We start from the raw sequence: 18,567 nt of genomic DNA on the forward strand, positions 1-18,567 counted from the left end.
AGAGGTTGCAGGTGGCACAAAGGGAGGGGATGGCTTCTGTCCCTGGAAGGCACATGCACATGTCCCATTGACACAGGGATGGGTGGGCACCAAGGGGATGGCCTGCTCTGGCTGATCTTTGGCAGGTCATCAGCCCATGCTCAGGAAATACAATCCTATTAACACACACCAGGCAGGGGCCACAGCAACCCAAGGACAAAGGTCTGGCAGAAAGCTGGGAAAGCAACTCAGGAATCAGCATTCATCTGCTGCTGAGCCTTAGACGCACTCACAGAGGGAGGAAGGTGTAATTTGGCTAACACCTTTCAGCCACATAACAAATTAACAAACACTTAATTCATTAGCTTTTGCCCTGGGGTGGAGACCTATTACTGTGGAAAATGAAGCAGAGGCAAGAAAGCATGTATTTTTGGAGGTGGCCACATGTTACCTGCTGTCCTCTGCCCACTGGGCACTCAGACCCTGCTCTCAGACCTTCCCAGAGAAGCAGCACTGCTAAGTGACCACCTCTGATGAACACACTCAGCACCTTCATCGAAAATTCTGGATACAACATTGACACAGGAGGCCCTGATCCAGCCTCCCTCATGCCTCTCGCAGCCCGGTACCCTTGCCCTCATGATGAAGCTTTTGGAGCTGCAGCCTGAGGCTACGTGCAGTGCAGAGTACCTGTGGGTATTGCCAGAAGGGATGTGCATTTATACTGGATTACTCCTGATGTCAGGCTGCTTCTTTGTCAGCATCAGCTGGCTGACCTTGGTGGGAGATTTTCACAGCCCCAGTCACAGAGCACAGCAGCTTGCTGCATGATGCATGGCTCTGCGCAGTGTGGGCTCTCTCACTAGCAGGGAGCTAACTCCTGATGGGACAACTCTGCTCAGCAGCTAAGGCAACACCCAAGCTCCTGGCTGTGACGAATTACACAACCTCACCTCAAGCACTCAGCTGGAAAGATTCCCTAAGAGGACTGACACAGGGAAACAGCAAGCAGATGAGTAAATTCTTATCTATCAGTTTCAAGCAGACATTAACTGGAAATCAATTGAACATCAATAGTGTGCTTTTAGAAGAAAACCACAGGCTTCTCTGTGCTTCCTTGGCAATGAGCACAAGCAGCCTCTTGCTGGGAGGATCTTCGTGCCTGTGACATGCAGGGCACAGGCACAGCAAAGACAAGCAGGGGTGAGTCACTAGCCAGAAGTCACCAGTCTCCACAGTTATGGAGTCTTGGCCACACTTTGGTCTAGCTGGTTTCCACCTCGGCAGTATTTGTGACAAAAAGTGTGGAAGAGGTTCTCATTCTTCACAGGGATTATGCTTAATCACAGAGGGTGTTAAATAAATGAATATGCTCAAAGCCGATGGAGACTGTGCCTATCATAGGCCATTAACAACCCAGGAGGAAATGGCAGGTAAGCAAAGAAAGGGCAGAAGGCGCAGGCAAAGGACTGAGAATCACAGTGCAGCAACTGTGAAGGTGCTAGGGCTTAAACAGAAAGACCCCTGCAAGCTCAAAACCATATATACTAAAATTCCATTGTGCAAGAGGACATTGGGTTTATTTCTGCCTGTTTAATAGCTCTGTCAAGTGAGAATGTTTCCCATCAATATTCCTGCAGCGGTATATCTTGTTGCTATGTTTAAGCACGGATGGTTACGTAGCTACCATAGAAATCCGTCATGTGTGGTCAACACCAAGATTTCAATTGCTTTATCTTTAAAGATAAGGATGATACCAACCTGATAAACTGATCTAAATCTGCTGAAGCCACGAGACATCACGTGGAGATAAAGAAAGAGGAATCAATAAGGCATTAACAGATGCTAGAGTTGCCGCCTGTATATCAGTTTGGAACTGTCCCCTGTACTGCAGTTCGTAAAATACACCTTAGGCTCCAGTTGTTGACTGGACTAACATACAAGAGTAAAGATCCAGGAGCCAAGGACTTGCAGCAGGCTCTGAGTGATACACAGCTGAAGGAATAAATCAGCTGCAGTCCCCCAGCAGGGAAGGTCTGAGCAGTCTCTTGACTTCCCTGATTGCCATCAGCACCTGTACTGCTCCAGACCAGCGCTTTGGGACGAGCTGGAACTAAACTAGAACTTGGAGAGCAAATGATAAATATAAACTCTGGTCAAGGGTCCAGAAGGGAATTAGGAATTGCCTATGTCATCAAGAGTATTTCTATGAATTGATTCATGCGTGCTACACAAATTCACCTCATGTCCCTGCAGATAATGAAGCTGATTCAGCTGAATCTGTGCCACGGATTTTGCGTGTGGCTTCTTAGCTGAGGTCTAAGACAGCAGGGAGTTAATAGCAGCAGTGACAGAAAATGAAATTCAAGTGTTTATGTGCTTCATCTTTACAAAACCTCTCTCTAGTTCACAGTAGCTTTTGCTGAGTGATGCCCATGCTATCAGCTTGGGTATCACATCTTCTTCCCTGGAGGAAATGAGTTTGACATGTGGGCTCTAGGAGCAAGGGAGGAGAGGCAGCATCACTACAAAGGTAAACGAACAGAGCTGCTCTGAGATGAGTACCATCAGTCTCACCACCGGGGTGCCGGAGCCCCCTGCCTCCCGTTTATTACAGCATAGGTTAAGTTGCAAGGGCAGCTGGGAAGGAAGTCTCTGCTGTTAAGTATCCTGTACCACGTGAAGTCAAAGATCCCCAGGCAAACATAGCTAGAGGCAGCAAACCTCTCAAAGGGCTGAAATTCCAGCTGAGTCCTAAATTCACTGTGCAGGAGAGAAAAGGCTGTAATCTGCTAATGAAAGCAGATGTACAAGAGTCATTCTGGCAGCTACATCTGTCGTGCTGCCTCCTCCACCCTGCCTTGTTAAACCCACTCTTCCTTCTAGTCATATGTGCTTTTCTGATAGACAGTGAAAACAGGCAAGCATAAATGTCAATCATGAGACAGTTATTCTGTAGGACGTAGCCGTTTCTTCATCCTATGTTAGTATTCACCGAGTTCTGACGCTCCCTCAGCCTCCAGGCAAAGGTTCTCACCATCTCGGCCCAGTGACAGGCAGGAGTCCCTGGGGCATGCTGCAGCCATGCAGCTCCCCCCTGCACTGACCCCTGTGCTGCTTGTGCTCGGGAGGAGTGCTGGGAGGAATCACACATCCTGGCCCCGCACTGCGTACTCTATTCCTTACGGATCCCCCCACGCACCACGTGGCTGGAACGGCTGCCTCCTTGCTTCCTCCTGTTGCAAGAGGGAAGCAGGTACCAGAGGCTCGGTGGCGTCGAGGCTGATATCCCCCTGCCCCGTTGCTGACAGGCCTGTGCTTTAGTGGGGTGGCTCCAACCCCCGCTGCCCCCCAGGGCGGGTTCGCGCCGGGGCCCGGCGGTCCTCCCGCACCGCCGCTACATCGTCCCGCCGGCAGGCAGCGCTCTCCCAACCGGCTCCGGCGGCGGTGGCTGTCTCGACTCTCCGGATGTGACGTTCGGCAGCGCGCCCCGTCCCGCCTCCCGTGGTGACGGAGCTTGTGCGCCGCTCCGGGATGGCGACGTCTTGTGCGCTGTGGCTTGGGGATCCGGTAAGGCGGCGGCAGTGGGAGGGGATGGACTCTGCCTGGGGCAGTGGGGCTCGCTTTGACCCGTGTCCCGCCGCAGGTGGAACTGGTGCCGTGCCCCTACGATGTCCATCATCGCGTCCCCCCGTCGTCGCTGGAGAGGCACGCCGCGTCCTGCCGGCTCCGCAAGATGGGCTACTCTGCCGAGGAGGAGGTGGGCGGCCGGGGCGGGCCGGCTTCGGGAAGGGGGCACGGGGCCGGGGTGATGCCCGGGCGTACCACCTGGGGGTCCCCGCTGGCTCGGGGTCACTCGGCGGCAGAACCCGGAGCCGGTGTGCCTGGGGACGTTCCCGGGTCCTTGACTGAGGCGCTTGGTCCCGCAGGCCGAGATGTACGACTCCAGCGTTTTCTACGAAAAACTGAAAGTTCCCACCGTCACCATGGGTGAGCGGCAACGGGGGCCTCGGGGTGGGGACAGCTGGGGCTGAGGGGAGACCGGGGGGACACCCTGGGGGAGGCGCGGAGGATGAGGGGAAGTGCCCAGTGGGAGACAGAGGATAAGCGGCTGAGGGGAGACCCTCAGGGAGGGGCAGGGGATAGTGCTGCAAGGAGGTCACTGAGGGAAGCTTAGGATGGGGTTTAGGGGAGACCCCATGGGGCAGAGTCTAGGTCATGGCAGTAGCACACCCCAATGCCTTGTCAGCTTTGTCAGGCTTCCTAAAACTCCTGGGTGTTTCTGTCAGTAGGTTTGTTTTCTCACCGTTGTAGTTTGTCTTATTTTACTCTTGCTTTGCTTCTGTCGCTGTGCGTTTTTGCTGTGTAGGTCACTTTTCATCTTGAAATCCAAGGAGGAATGGTTTTTTTTCCCTGTTAGATTATTTTCCAGGTTCTTCCTATGGTCTTGCATCAAGTGCAAGAAGTGGATTAAAACACATGCTTAGAAGGTGAAAAAACTGGCCCTAGAATTTGGGGTATATAAACAGTACAGAAGAGAGTTGCAATATACATGCATGTCTTTTTCCATATCCCTGTAACTCAGAAATCTTTTTTTTTTTACTTTTTTTTTTCCCCTCAGTTCAAATGTGAATTAGATTCAAACGATATTTTTAGTTCAGACCTTCCCTTATGTGTAAATAAAACTACAGCGTTCTGTAACATACCATAGTAGAAGCTGGGGAATAAAGACTAATCCTCCCAAGTACTTGACATAAAAGTTCTGTGATATTTCTGGCTTCTCTGTCTGCAGATAAAGATCTACAGTTTCACATTGTTAAACAAGCTAGAGCTCAAAGTGCCAGAGAAGGTACAGGCTACAGCGAAGGTAAGTAACAAGCAGACACTGAGGCAACTTTATCAGATCTCATGGAGAGCTGTCCTTGTCTCTCCTATCTCAGCTTCTTCATTCCACTTGTGAACTGCTATGAGACTTTTTTTACTTATTTTTAATATTCCTTCCCTTGTATTTTTTGGAGCATAACTGCTTTGTCTGCTTGGAGAGAAAACCTGATGAGAGAACTCGAGTCTGTTGTGCTCACGCCTCCAGTTCTCTGCAGGACTGGAAGATCAAAACTGCAAAATTGAGGAGTTCCTTAAAGCACTAGTCCTTCACTTCCCATCCCGCTACCTACACTTTACTTTCTGCCTGCGTTTCCTTTTGCGCTTTGTGGCTCAAATTCTTCTAATGCTGCCGTCAGCCTTGTTCTTTGTGTGATGGTTCTTCATGTAATGTTTTGTTTAAGGATTAACTGCTAGACATGAGTTGTATGTGCTTATCCACCACTCCTTGGATCAAAACACAAGCAACATGTGTATTATTATGTTGGATTGTTTCAAGGCTGCCCTAAGCTGTTGTGGTTTAAGCCCAGCCGGTAACTCAGAACCACATGGCTGCTTGCTCACATCTAAGTAAAGGAACAGATACACGCTTTAAAGTGGTGCATTGCAAAGATACATCCGTGAACCACTAGGTGCCAGCGTTTGCTACCCACTGCAAGTGTGTGCTCCTCTGAAGATAACACTAAAACCGTGTTGGGGTAGTTCTCATTGTGGTATCTTGGCCTATTGTAAGATTTACCGGCTTAGTATTGTTTGTTTAATTTAAAGTCTTCTTTAAGCTGGCTATGTAATAGGTCAGGAAGGCTGATATTAATCACAACTTGTAAAAGTCTTGTAAAATTACAAGTGCATTACAGGGCACATTGATGGGCTTCTGTGACCCTCTATAACAGTGCCTTTAAAAAATGAAATTCTTGTTTTCATGTTTAAATCTGTTAGTTTGGACTGGAAGAGTTCTGGTTTCAGCTTCAAGTACAGTAATGACAAAACCTTGTCTTCTGGGTTTGTTGCAGAGTTACTGTGGCTCCTCTTCTTTGGTGTCTTTAGTGAAATCAGGAGGTGAAGGATTGCCCAGCTTCTGTTAGGTGCTGAATAATGTAGAGAAGCAGTAGCTTTGCTGTTGTGCAGGCTCCTGCATAAACCCCACCTTACGTGTTGGCTGTTCTGTCTGTCTGGATATGTCTGTGTCATATCATCTGGGTATGATTGTGCCTTGCAGGGAGAAGGTTGCATTTTGGGGAGCAGGATTATGGAGATCAGGTCAATAGTTGCTGGGAATTGGAATGTTCTCAAGTAAAATGCTTTTCTGCAGGCAGTATCCTAGAATACTGCATCCTGTATCCTTAGGGAGGTCACTTTGCCACTGTTGCAATGGATTGAGAATGGATTTATTATTTGTTTGGAGGATATATGTTTTAACCAGGGAATGGAAATTACGAGCATTCAGGGAAAGAAGAGTATGCAGGCAGTGTGTGTGCTTCCATAACATCAAAGTTAGTTATCTGAACTAATCTGAAGCATTTTGAAAGTGCCTTTGTAGCCTTAGCTAGAAATGCCTGTGGCAGTCTATAATAAAGAATTCTGTAAAGTAAGTGACAGTGTGAGTGACACTGATTTGCACAGTGCCCGGTTGTTTAGTCTCCTAGAAGCTTTCATTGTTGTTGGCAGAGGAGCAGGTATTTTGCAGATGGTACTTTAAAGAAAATTTTAGGAGTAAGACAAACCCACAGGTTGGAGCTCTGCCTCTTCTGTCATGTAATCCAAGAGCTGAAATTGATGGGACAACACAGTGTCCTTTTGAACTAACCTAGTGCAATCCCTTCAAAGCATATGAAAACCTGTAAATAAAAGTGTAAGAGAGAAAGGTTACACAGCCTGCATGGGGCTGGGAAGGGATTTGGACCCTTTTTTTTTTATTTGAGCAATTTTTATCCTTTCAAATTAAGACAGGTGAATAAAGCATGGGTATTTCCTTCACTGTTGTTTGTTGAGCTTCTGTGCTTTCCTGTACAATTATGCTATTTTACTAATAACAGCTATCTGTTCTGCCTCTAGGATCTTACTCATTACTGCCCGTAGAAGTTCCCCAAAATCACAAGCGTTTCACCTGTGACCTGACTCAAGCTGATCGCCTTGCTCTTTATGATTATGTTGTTGAGGAAACAAAGAAACAGAGGTCTAGATCCCAAATAATGGAAAATGACAGTGACCTCTTTGTGGATTTAGCAGCAAAAATCACCCAAGGTTTGAAGAACTATCTGTTGTTGAGTTTTGTCTTGGATCTTTCATTTCGTGTAGTTAGATGAGTTTTGTTGCAAGCCAAGCAGAATTGCTTGTGCTATTTTTAGTGTGAAAAGCATGCTTTTCTTAAAAGCCTCAATGAAGACTTGGCATCGGAAAACACTAGTTTGGTATCCTTTAAGTTGTTTTCCATCTGAGGGAGCCTCAGTGCTCTGCTCCTGGCACACATATTGTGTGTCTTAGCGGATGAAGTCTTTGCTGCAACTGACAGGTTGCTTAATGTTGCCAACTTACTACACACTTGAGAACAGTATTTGCTGTAAGAGGTGATGAGATTAAAGCCACTTAAGAGTAAAAGCCGAACAAGAAAGGTTGGCAGTCATCCGATGGAGCTCTTGAGCAATATACAAATGGGAGTTTTGGACCGAGGCCTCTCATCTGTGTTGTCATGCCAGTTTGTGACTGTACCAAGTGCAACATAAGCATCAGTGTTACCGTGTATACCCTGCTCTGCAGGGAGGTAGGAGATAATGTTTGTGATCTTCTCAGGTAAATTATTTACAGAATCTGGTTTCCTCAGTCTCTGTGCCTTATTGTAATACTGGCTATGAAAACATGGCCTGTATTTTGTAGCCTTTTGACCACATTGCAAGCCCTTATGTTGATTTAGATCACTGTTAGGAGACTGAGATCACATAAGAGATTTGCTAAGTGGCTTTTTAATCTTGTGTAAACAGCTAGCAAAAAGGTTGGAGAGGAAACTTGTGCTGAATTCATAATAGTTACTAAGTACTGGGGAAACTTCAGAAAGAACACAATATATTTTCTTTTTCAGAGTTGTATTATTGAAGCCCCAGACTTGAGTACCTGCAGGTGCTAATGTCCTGCTAATGACCATCTGTTTTACTTCAAATTTTTCACTAGATGATAGTCAGAAAGGTCCCAAGTCCCATCTGGAAATTCTGGCTGAAATGCGAGATTACAAAAGGCGGCGACAGTCATACAGGGCTAAAAACGTTCATATAACAAAGAAGTCTTACACTGAGGTGAGATCTGAAAATAAGGCATTTTTTTGCACAGAAGTGCTTATTATATATCAGCATAAACAATGCTATACCCTTTCAGACAAAGGAAATGTGTTTTGTTTATTGCAGCAAGTTATAAATAACAGGGGCATTTCTGACTCACATTTTGAATATGAAAATGGCAGCAAGATGTAGTTGACTGTCTGTTGTAAAAGGGTGCTATTTAAATTTCTGCTGAAACACCTGTTTCTGCAAATCAGACTTTCCATTCAACCATCCCATTATAAGTTTTGGGGGGGGGGATGTTTACTTTCTGCTGTCCAGTTGCAAATTCAGGCCAGTACCATGACATGCTGCTTTTCTTGTTTCTTTTTAATATATCTTAATCTCCAGGTGATTCGGGATGTGATTGGTGTGCATATGGAAGAACTCGGCAATCACTGGCAGGAGGAGAACAGGTTGGATAATGCAGACATGTGTGAAGGAGGGAAGTCAAAATCTTCAGGAAGGTATGCCATAGTTGACAAATTCCTTGGCCGTGTGAGCTGATGGCCTGTAATTGTATCTTACTACCTTCTTCCAGTAGCACATATCAACCTTGGATGAGACACGTGCAGAGTTTATTTTCTGCTAATGCTATTAATTTCTTGCTTGAGAAGCTCTGCCTGCATGAGGGATGGGGGGAAAAAGGAATTATTAGCTTGCTTTCAGGGGTAAGAAGGTAAGTTACAAGTGATCCAGGTGAACAGGCAGGCTTTGGTGGAGCTGGGGAATTAATAGTGCTCCCTCTTGTGTCCAAATACGTATGCATGTGATAGCTGGAGACAGAAAGGTACTTAAAAATAGAAGTGTACAATTTCTTCCCCTTCCCTACCACATGACAGGAAATGCTATGGTAGATATAAAATACCTCAGAAGAAAGGTTTTCCTGAGTTACTAAACATGGGGACCCTTTAAAGTTCTTATCGCTGTGAATGCAGCTGTGCTAACTGGGAGCGTGTTTTGTGTATACATGTATCTTCCTGTGTCAAGTAACACAGCACACTCTTCCAAACATTCATCACTGAAATGAAGATGGAATCATGACCTGGCAATAGTCTATTTGTGCTTCTTCAGGAGATCTTTGAGATGAAAATGGTATTGTAACAAACTCAAGGTGTTTGTTTTCAGCATTAATACGGAGGTGAATGAAAAGGCCATACAGGAGATCAGGCTTGCTGGGTTCTTCAGCTGTAGGTAGCGGCTTAAAGGCAGGTTGTTGAAGAGTTAAGCACTGAAAGCAAAACGGGGTGAACCTCTTCTACTGCCTCCTGATTCATGAGCAGAGAATGTAAGACTGAGGGGCAGTGTTTGTAAGAAATAACTATTAAATAGTGTGCCGAGAAGTGCATATACAAGCAAATGGACTTTGGGCCTCTTTTGGAATGTATTTCTTAAGGAGATAGCCTTAATAAAAGATATGTTCTCTGTCTTAAACCTTTACCGGGCCATTATATGATAAATGTGGTGCTGAAAACAACAGTGACTGTGAAACAGATTTTATTGAACAGACTCAATAACCTTTGTTTTAGGAAGGAAGACAGGCGGTCAGCTTCGGTGGACTCCCGGCAGTCTGGAGGAAGCTCCAAAGATACTGAGTGCACCAGGCATAGGAGAGAGAGCAGCAGGAGTCCAAGTAAACGAAGGAAGAGTCGTGAAAGAGGCAAAGACAGAGATTCTCGGAGAAAAAGAGAGAGGTGAGCAGACATGGTGACAGCTGAAATCTGCTTCTGAATCAGGCAGCTGTAGCATTGTCTGTAAGAAATTAGTGCAGAGAATTAGAATATTTATTTCAGTTAAAAAGCTGGGCTACACTCCTATACTGTGTAACAAGCCAGTGGCACAAGACTACTCATGCTAAACAGAACATGCTGTGAGATCATAAACTGTGATCCAGACTTCAGGATTTACCCTCACATCTGAAAGGTGGTGCTTTGAGCTGCATGCTGCAGGATTAGCACAGTACTGTCACTGACTATTCTAATCCTTGATCAATATATGCACAGGGGAGCATGCTGTCTGTTTAACCAGTGATGTGTGCTTGTCATGTCTCATGCTGATCTCTGCTCTAGTTTGGACTGGGACTTGACTTAATCAGGAAGATTATTTATTTTCACCAATACATATATACACATAATCACTTGAGTAGCGTTTTGAAGATAATTGCTTTAAAACAGTGTTGGTTTTTTTCAGTAGTTCTGGATACATTTTTAGGCAAAAGAAAACAAATCTAGGCCACACTTCTAATGCTGTCAACAAGGGCGTGTTTGCACCTGCAAGTCCATAGGTGTGTGGGACCTGTGTTTGGGTAAAGACTTAAACTATTGGCCAGCAGAAATGCTGCATTGTTCCTGGTGTGTATGGAAGAAATACTGTAGGTAACTGCATGGAAGTTGATGATTGCTTATCTCAAAACCGGCTTCATTTCCCAGTGATGCCATTCATCCTAAACTAATTGCCACTATGGCACTGCATGACAAAGCTTTGATTAAACAGCATGGGAAATAAACTGCGTTAAAGTAGTTTACTTTCTTTCCTTAGAAGAAGGCGTCATTACATTTAATGAACGCTTTCCATTTTCAAGTATTTTTTTTCCTTCAGATTCTGTCAGTCAGAGCCTAACAGCCCACACAATGTTTGTGGTTTTGTTTCAGGGATGAAGAAAAGTATCACAACTATAAAAGAAGAAAGTAGAAGCAAGAACCTGATTATTTTGTCAGCTGTTCAAAAACTGACTTGCACAAGAACTATTATTACTGCTGTTGTGCCAGGGACAGTAATGCTGTATACGTATTATTGGTGCTACAGCTGTGCTGGGAGACCAAAAGTATGAAGGTTTGTCAGGATGGAAGCAGTATAGATCAGAAAATGTGTATATTTTTTCACTAATGCATTTGTTAATAAACTACATTGATCTTGTCTGAGTTTAGTCTCACAAGGCTGAAGAATGAAATCTGAGAGAGACTGTACTAATTTGCCTTCCTGGCCCATCCATACATGGTGGATATAATACTAATCCCTGGAGTCTGGGATCAATTACAAATGGAAAAAGCATGCAGAGAGCGCCCTTTGTACCCTCCCACCTGACACTGTCACCCCTGGGACCAGGGCTTCATAACGGCAGCACTTGCTACCTAGTTACCATATGAACCAGAGGGGAGAGGGCACATTTCAGAGTTCTCCAACAGGCTGAAGTGTCTTCAACTGCAGCTAGTGGTAAAAGGACCATAACGGGAAAGCTGCTGTTCCTAAGCTCATGCTCAAAGAAATTTAGGGTCAGTGTCGTGGCAAAGATGACAAGAATATAGCTGTCTATGGAAGCTAGTGGGGAGGCACCAAAGACACCGAATATTGCCGACTGCCATTCTCAAACACCAGGTGCCTACCCATTTACTTCCAGAAATAACTAGGAGGAGTTCCCATCCTGCAGACTAGCAGGTAAATGTACATACTAAGGGCGTGGAGGAGGATTCACTTCAGTGAGATATTTATTATATCAATTCCCAGTTAATTCCGCACACAATCTACTACAGCAAGGTCAGACATCACCAGCCAAGCTTGTAACCTCAACAAAGCAAGCAACTATAAAATAACAAGCTTTCAGATTCATCTTTCCTACAACACTCTTCTGCTTGCTCGAGTTGCCAGGAGAGGGCACTCCGCATACTCCTGGTTTTGGCCGCCTCTGTCAATCGCTCTAGTTTTACTGTACCGTGTCTCACCTCAATCGTTTGTGCAATTAAGTGCGATTAGATGTCACAAAGAAGTCTAGTTCTGATTTAGACTTCTGTACCTACTACAGCTATTCAGCTCAAAACCACACTGAAATCGTTTGTCACCTATATGACAATGCAATAGCTTTTCTTGTCAGAAAACAAGATGTATTTTAAAGCAGATCCTGAATTTTACAAGTCTATCTAAGAATGGAAAAAGAGGCTTACTTAAGTTATTAAAGGTCCTAATAAGAGGGGAAAAAAATAAGGAACCATTGCATTTCTTTCTTGAGTTAATATTTCTTCTACCAGTTCAGTCACAGGGTTCTCATGAACTTTCCTTCAGGCTTGGTAGAACTACTCATTTAAGAGAGCATGTTCATGCAGACAAGGTGGTCAAAAGACAAGCTGTATTTGTGTAAGAGTCAGAAAGTCAGTGCCAGCAGAAGCGTAACAAGAAATACACCAAGTACAGCTGTCCAGTCTAATTCTATTGTTTACTTCTTTTCTTATGACACTTGCAAAGTATAGGTAGAAAGATCCATACCAAAATATGGAGTGAAGTTATCACTCCCTAGGTGTGAGCATCAATATTTGAGAGGCCCACTGAAGGAAGAGTTCAGGAGCGGGATAAAGAAAAGAAAGTGCCAGGAGAGGGTCATCTTTTACTGCGATGTGCAAATAACAGCCCTTTGAACACAGATTCTTTTCCTGCACGTTTTGTTTCTTTTTTTTATTTCTCTCACCGGGTGATGAAGAGTGGGCTCGATCAAAACAGTGTTGAGGCCTGGCTCAAAAAGTTTCTGAGCAGCACCATGCCAGATTGTTTGTCACTGGAAAGGAATAAATGAAATGCTTTAGAACAACATTTGAACATGGTAAGTCCTAGTGTGTTGGACAAGATAACCGAGGGTTATATTAATTTCAAGCCAGAGCACGGTGATTAAAAGTTGGTTCTTACTAATAAAGTGACGATCTGGTAATTATGCAAAACAAACCAGTTCACTTGTGTGCTTTTCTGAGCCCCCATGTATATGGACCTGGGTTTGTGTGTCAAGGTTTTGGTAGTGACAGAGGGAAAGGTGAGGGCAGGCTGCATGGGGTTGCTTCTGTGAGAAGCTGCCAGAAGCTTCCCCCATGTCCAGCAGAGCCAATGCCAGCCAGCTACAAGATGGACCCACCACTGGCTGAGGCGGAGCTCATCAGTGATGGTGGCAGAACCTCAGTCAATCCTTACTCCTGTCATCATTGCTGTGTCCAAAGTGAAGACAGACTATTCACCTGAAATTAAAGGCTTATGGAGAACCCAGAGGTGCTCAATACATTAAAATTGCATGCATGGATTTTTACTTACGCTTGCTCTTTAATTTTGTGGAGGAATACTTCAACTTCCTCCTTTGGTATCTCTCCATCGATACTGGCCAAATACAAGTAAAGAAATGAGAATGTTTCGAACGGTATGCGAGCTGCTCCACCTTCTGGGTCCTTTGTTAAGACTTCACAGGCATGTTTCACTGAACTCAGCAAGGACTGCAGGGGGGTTCAGTCAAGAAATGAGAGGAACAGTATGAGAGCCATGAACATCCTTTGCACACCATGACAAAATCCACACTGTAAGCCACTAATAGTGTAAATGAGATGAAGGCTTTATCATGGTTGCCTAGGTTTCAACCTCAAATGTACCCTCTGTACCACATGGTGTAGCCTGAGCCCTAGCTCCCATATGGCCAAATTGCTCTGATACTGTAAAAGCTCCAACATCACTATACCTAGTGACAGGGATATGTGTGTGTATTTATTATCTCAATGGATCTAACTGAATTCTCAGCAGCAGTTAAGACAAAAAAATCTACAAAGCCCAGAAAATTGATAGGGGTTTGATTTTTATTATGGCATTATAATATTATATGATATTAATTTTTAGGAGTGCTGATATTTACTGTATTCCTTATTTGTGTGCAAGTCCCATTATAGTAGTTAGTGGAAAAAGCACTGAGGCAAAAAGCCTTTCAAGCATACAGCAGTTTAGTCAAAGCCCAATAATGTCCAAGTTCCCTTAAAATCAAACATGCCTCAAGGTATTACTTCCAAATATACTTTGAAAAAATCCTTTATTCAGTACACTGCCATAACACAGTGCCCAACGCGTGCTAAGCAATACAGGGAAATATGTGGAAAAATTCAGCATAGAGCTTCACTGAGTCAAAGACTGGTTGCATGCCATTAAACAAACAAACAAAAATCCCCACAGGCCTTTTTTAACCCAAGTTGTAACATTTTTGCCATAACCTTTTCAAAGGGTATCCTTACCTATGTACTAACAAGCAAGCAATGCCTTTGGAAAAAGATAAGTATTTCCTAAGAGTAGAACAGCAATATTTAAAATAAATACCGTGTCTGTTCAATACGTAGAACACAGGCCAGAGAAGTGACAGTTTATAATCCTTTAACAGTTTATTTAGTGCAATTCCTCTCCTGGGTGGCCTTTCTGCGAAATGAGAGGTAGCTGCCTATACAATGGCAGACTCTATCTACCCCCTGCAGTTTGCTATCGCCCTACTGCCATTCCTGCTCCTGCCACTCCAAGTGGCTGCTCTCTCACAACACAGCAAAGTTACTCACATTGCTTTTGCCATCTTTGAAAGACAATTTAACCTGTGTGGTCATTTCTCCAAGTCTGTAAAAACACACCAGTGCTTTGCAGAAAGATACCTCAGATCACTGGTGCTTAAGAAGTTCAGACTTGTCCACTCTTGTATCTTAACTGTGACCTTATTCAACTATGAACAGAATTTACAGCGAAGGAAGTAAATTTCTTGTGTGTGTCTTCCTCTCTGGTTTAGGAAAGTGAAGTTTAGGTTTCATTACATACAGCTGAAATCAAATCATTGACTTAATATCTGAAAGGATGGATAGGTGGAGGTAAATTTAGGCTGTCTAGCTCCATCAGAATGAGGTTCCTGTCACTCTCATTTTGATTTTTGTTTTAAATAAGTAATGTTGCTGTTACATTTTTTTTTTAATTCAGAAAAGAGCCCAAAATACAAAATCATGTTGGGGGATGGGATTAGAATCAAGAAATACACAGTTGAAATGAATATATATATATATATACACACACACACACACACACACACACGTATAATTCTATCACCAGGCCAGGAGAGCATTCAGAACTTCAAGAGATTGCAACGTTGTCAAAATATTATCCAATATGTACTTTCCTTTTAGTACCCCTTCTTCCCTACTGCAGAAATCATTAGCAGTGTTATACTTCGTAAGATCATCAGCTTAGTGCATTTTATAATCTCTCATTCTGTGGAAATGCTCTGCTGAGATTTTATTACTGACATTAAAAGAATTAAATTTAGGTTTAGTAGCGTTAACTGCTTCTGTGAAAATTTAATTGACTGCACAATCAATTATGAACTGATGGTTTAATTTCTCCCTCCAGTTCTCCTTCACAGACATTTATACCGACGCCATAAGCATCATTAATTTGATGCCGTAAGTATCATTCCTCTATGATCCTCTCTCTCATGGTCCAAGCTCCCTGCAGACATGCTTACTCTTCTCCCTGTAATGCCCTCCCAGTAAGCTGAGGACTTAGCTATCTTTCTGATTAAGCTTTCCTGATCAAAAGCTGATGGGGAACAGAAGTAAACACACAGGCCACTTTTCCAGCTGCTGCAAAAGCAATCCCCAAAGTCCATTTGCACTAATCGTTCTGTGGTCTACCTCATACATGATCATATATGACCATTAGTGTTTGGATACGAGGGCTGCTGTTGCTGTTCCCATACCTTGCCGAGCACGCTGCACCCAAGTGCCAGAAACTTCATCCATTCCACCTCCTCGCCAAAGTTGTCCAACTGCAGGATAGCTTCCAGCTGCTCCTCTGGCAAGCACAAGTGCTTCCATTTCTCCTTCAGTTCTGCAACATTCACCATGCCTTTGGGAGAAAGCTTTAAACAAAATCGGGGTACCACAGTAAGAACTCTGAAAACCAGAATGAAACTAAGAACACTATCCCTCCCCAAAATACATCAGATACTTGACAATCAGTCTCCCCAGCCATCCCCAATGCATCAGCATTCCTCAACAGCATTGTGCATTTGATAAAGGCTGGTTTATACCTGTTTATGCAAGACTTTAAGGAGTCCTAGGGTCAAAACAGCATCCGTTTTCTCTATTGCTAAAGGCATTTCCAGCCTCTCCTTCACAGGAGGAGTCTCACCTTTTGACAACGCTGAAAAATACCTAAGTGAATGGGAAGAGAGCACACTTGAATGCCTATGGCCATTACAAGCTGCACAGAAATAAATGCTGTTACAGTCCAGTGAATGAATCCACACACTCCCACGCAGGAGTGGCAGCACTCAGCAAGCTGCCCGTGCACGCAACTCTCATCTCCCCATGCCCTAGATACCACCTTTGTTTTTAGTGGAAACCACGATCCTTAGGCTTTACACACTCCTTTTTTAAGATATTCTAATAATTCTTCAGGCATTTAACTTTCTTTGTGCATGACATACTCAGCCCTTCTTGGCAAAGGCAATGATTTATTAATATCAGAGTGTGCTTGCAAACTGAAGCACAGGCTTTTCCTATTTGATTGATGAGCACTTAAGGGCTCATTTGCTTTACATTCCCCTCACACACTACCCAAGAAGCACAACTGGCCATTATTGCAACTCTCTTGTTAGTGTTTCTGCTATCTCTGTCCACTCCAATATAAATTGCAAGGCTAGAGCAGAAAGGGAATTAGATTTAGATCCTTTCACTTATAAGGCCACCACAGCCTTACGAGAAACCACCTCTGCCATAGCTGGCCAGCAATCTGAACTATGCAAGGAAACCTCAGTTTTCATTCAGTTAGTGGTAGGTCTAATTTAAGGGCTTCTCTATTCATCCTCCTTCACCTGCCTGGGCACCCATGTCCATGCCCAGGCTACCCCATGTTGTCCAAATACTGGCCAAAATGAACAGCAAGCAGCACAGCAAAACTAAGCGTTTGCCCTTCTGATTTCTCCTTCTGATTATTCACAGGGACAAGCACTACAACATTGTAACATCCTATACAGGGATGGCCGCAGGCAAAGAGTTGTGGTCAATGGCTCGATGTCCGTCTGGAGACCAGTAACGAGTGGTGTCCCTCAGGGATCGGTGTTGGGACCGGTCTTGTTCAACATCTTTGTCGGTGACATGGACAGTGGGATTGAGTGCGCCCTCAGCAAGTTTGCCGATGACACCAAGCTGTGTGGTTTGGTTGATACACTGGAGGGAAGGGATGCCATCCAGAGGGACCTCGACACGCTTGTGAGGTGGGCTGATGCCAACCTGATGAAGTTTAACCATGCCAAGTGCAAGGTCCCACACCTGGGTTGGAGCAATCCCAGGCACAGCTACAGGTTGGGCAAAGAAGAGATTCAGAGCAGCCCTGCAGAGAAGGACTTGGGGGTGTTGGTCGATGAGAAACCTAAAATGAGCCGGCTTCAGTGTGCGCTCGCAGCCCAGAAAGCCAACTGTATCCTGGGCTGCATCAAAAGGAGCGTGACCAGCAGGTCGAAGGAGGTGATCCTGCCCCTCTGCTCTGCTCTCGTGAGACCTCACTTGGAGTCTTGTGTGCAGTTCTGGTGTCCTCAACATAAAAGGGACACGGAACTCTTGGGACAAGTCCAGAGGAGGGCCACGAGGATGATCAGGGGACTGGAGCACCTCCCGTATGAAGAGAGGCTGAGAAAGTTGGGGCTGTTCAGCCTGGAGAAGAGAAGGCTGCGTGGAGACCTCATAGCAGCCTTCCAGTATCTGAAGGGGGCCTACAAGGATGCTGGGGATGGACTCTTCATCAGGGACTGTAGTGATAGAACAAGGGGTAATGGGTTCAAACTTAAACAGGAGAAGTTTAGATTGGATATAAGGAAGAAATTCTTTCCTGTAAGGATGGTGAGGCATTGGAATGGGTTGCCCAGGGAGGTTGTGAGTGCTCCATCCTTGGCGGTGTTCAAGGCCAGTTTGGATGAGGCCTTGGGTGTCATGGTTTAGTGTGAGGTGTCCCTGCCCATGGCAGGGGGGCTGGAACTGGATGATCTTAAGGTCCTTTCCAACCCTAACTATTCTATGATTCTATTCTATGATTGGCAGCAAGTGTGAAACCATAGCTTTGCTCTGCTTCATGTGGCTTGCAGATCCAGACTTTGCTCTGCCACAGGTGCTCTCACACCAGAGCATATTCCAGAAAGACAGATGTGCAATCAGCAGCAACCACCTACCCATTTGCAGGGACTCTTCCCATCAAGCTAGTGCAATCTTCAAGCAGAGGTCAGGATATGGCTGGTGGCATGGCCATGGCAGTGTCACACTGCCCCTGCTCTCACCAGCCACATATCCTCGCAGGCTCAAGCTACCTTCCTCGGTGTCTGCTGCTTCTGTCTGCTCAGCTGGGGCAAGCTCACTGCACATCCATCACCCCAAGCATCTTAAATCAACTTTACACTGAGAGGTTTATTATGTGTACTGTCACCTGTAAGCTGCAACTTTTCAGGATTTTTTTCTATTTCAGTAACATATAAGGACACTTCTTAATTTTGTGTCTGGAAACAAAAAACCAAAACCTAAGGAAGCTTAAGAATGAGAAAACTATTTTCTAGGTTTCCTTTAAATTACAAGAATTAAAGTCTCACATGAGA

General features: G+C 44.7%; 2 protein-coding genes across 4 annotated transcripts in view; one reads left to right on the top strand and one right to left on the bottom strand.

Moving 5' to 3' along the window:
- The first annotated feature begins 3,481 nt into the window (after window positions 1-3,481).
- SNRNP48 (small nuclear ribonucleoprotein U11/U12 subunit 48) lies at window positions 3,482-17,219 on the top strand. Of its 3 annotated transcripts, XR_013956210.1 has the most exons (11): window positions 3,482-3,549; window positions 3,626-3,739; window positions 3,909-3,969; window positions 4,772-4,846; window positions 6,916-7,104; window positions 8,026-8,147; window positions 8,520-8,635; window positions 9,698-9,862; window positions 12,637-12,756; window positions 15,333-15,385; window positions 16,928-17,219. XR_013956210.1 is itself a non-coding variant. In XM_080610141.1 (9 exons), exons 1-9 carry the CDS (start codon window positions 3,514-3,516, stop codon window positions 12,683-12,685), a joined length of 927 nt encoding a protein of 308 aa, XP_080466267.1. In that variant the 5' UTR covers window positions 3,482-3,513; the 3' UTR covers window positions 12,686-12,920. The 3 variants fall into 3 exon arrangements, 2 of the variants coding, with proteins under 2 accessions (XP_080466267.1, XP_080466268.1); XM_080610141.1 differs by lacking the exons at window positions 15,333-15,385; window positions 16,928-17,219 and having other exon boundaries at window positions 12,637-12,920; XM_080610142.1 differs by lacking the exons at window positions 12,637-12,756; window positions 15,333-15,385; window positions 16,928-17,219 and adding an exon at window positions 10,820-11,089.
- The window catches only part of ROPN1L (rhophilin associated tail protein 1 like), a gene marked incomplete at its 5' end in the record, with an annotated part of 6,675 nt that continues 704 nt past the window's right edge, over window positions 12,597-18,567 (bottom strand). Inside the window, 4 exons of the mRNA XM_080610143.1 lie at window positions 12,597-12,711; window positions 13,233-13,408; window positions 15,682-15,843; window positions 16,015-16,138. Coding sequence (XP_080466269.1) covers window positions 12,648-12,711; window positions 13,233-13,408; window positions 15,682-15,843; window positions 16,015-16,138 — 526 coding nt within the window. The 3' untranslated portion in view covers window positions 12,597-12,647. The remainder of the gene's footprint in view (window positions 12,712-13,232; window positions 13,409-15,681; window positions 15,844-16,014; window positions 16,139-18,567) is intronic.

The sequence above is a fragment of the Psittacula echo genome (genome assembly GCF_963264785.1).
Source record: "Psittacula echo genome assembly, chromosome: 2".
NCBI lineage: Eukaryota > Metazoa > Chordata > Aves > Psittaciformes > Psittacidae > Psittacula > Psittacula echo.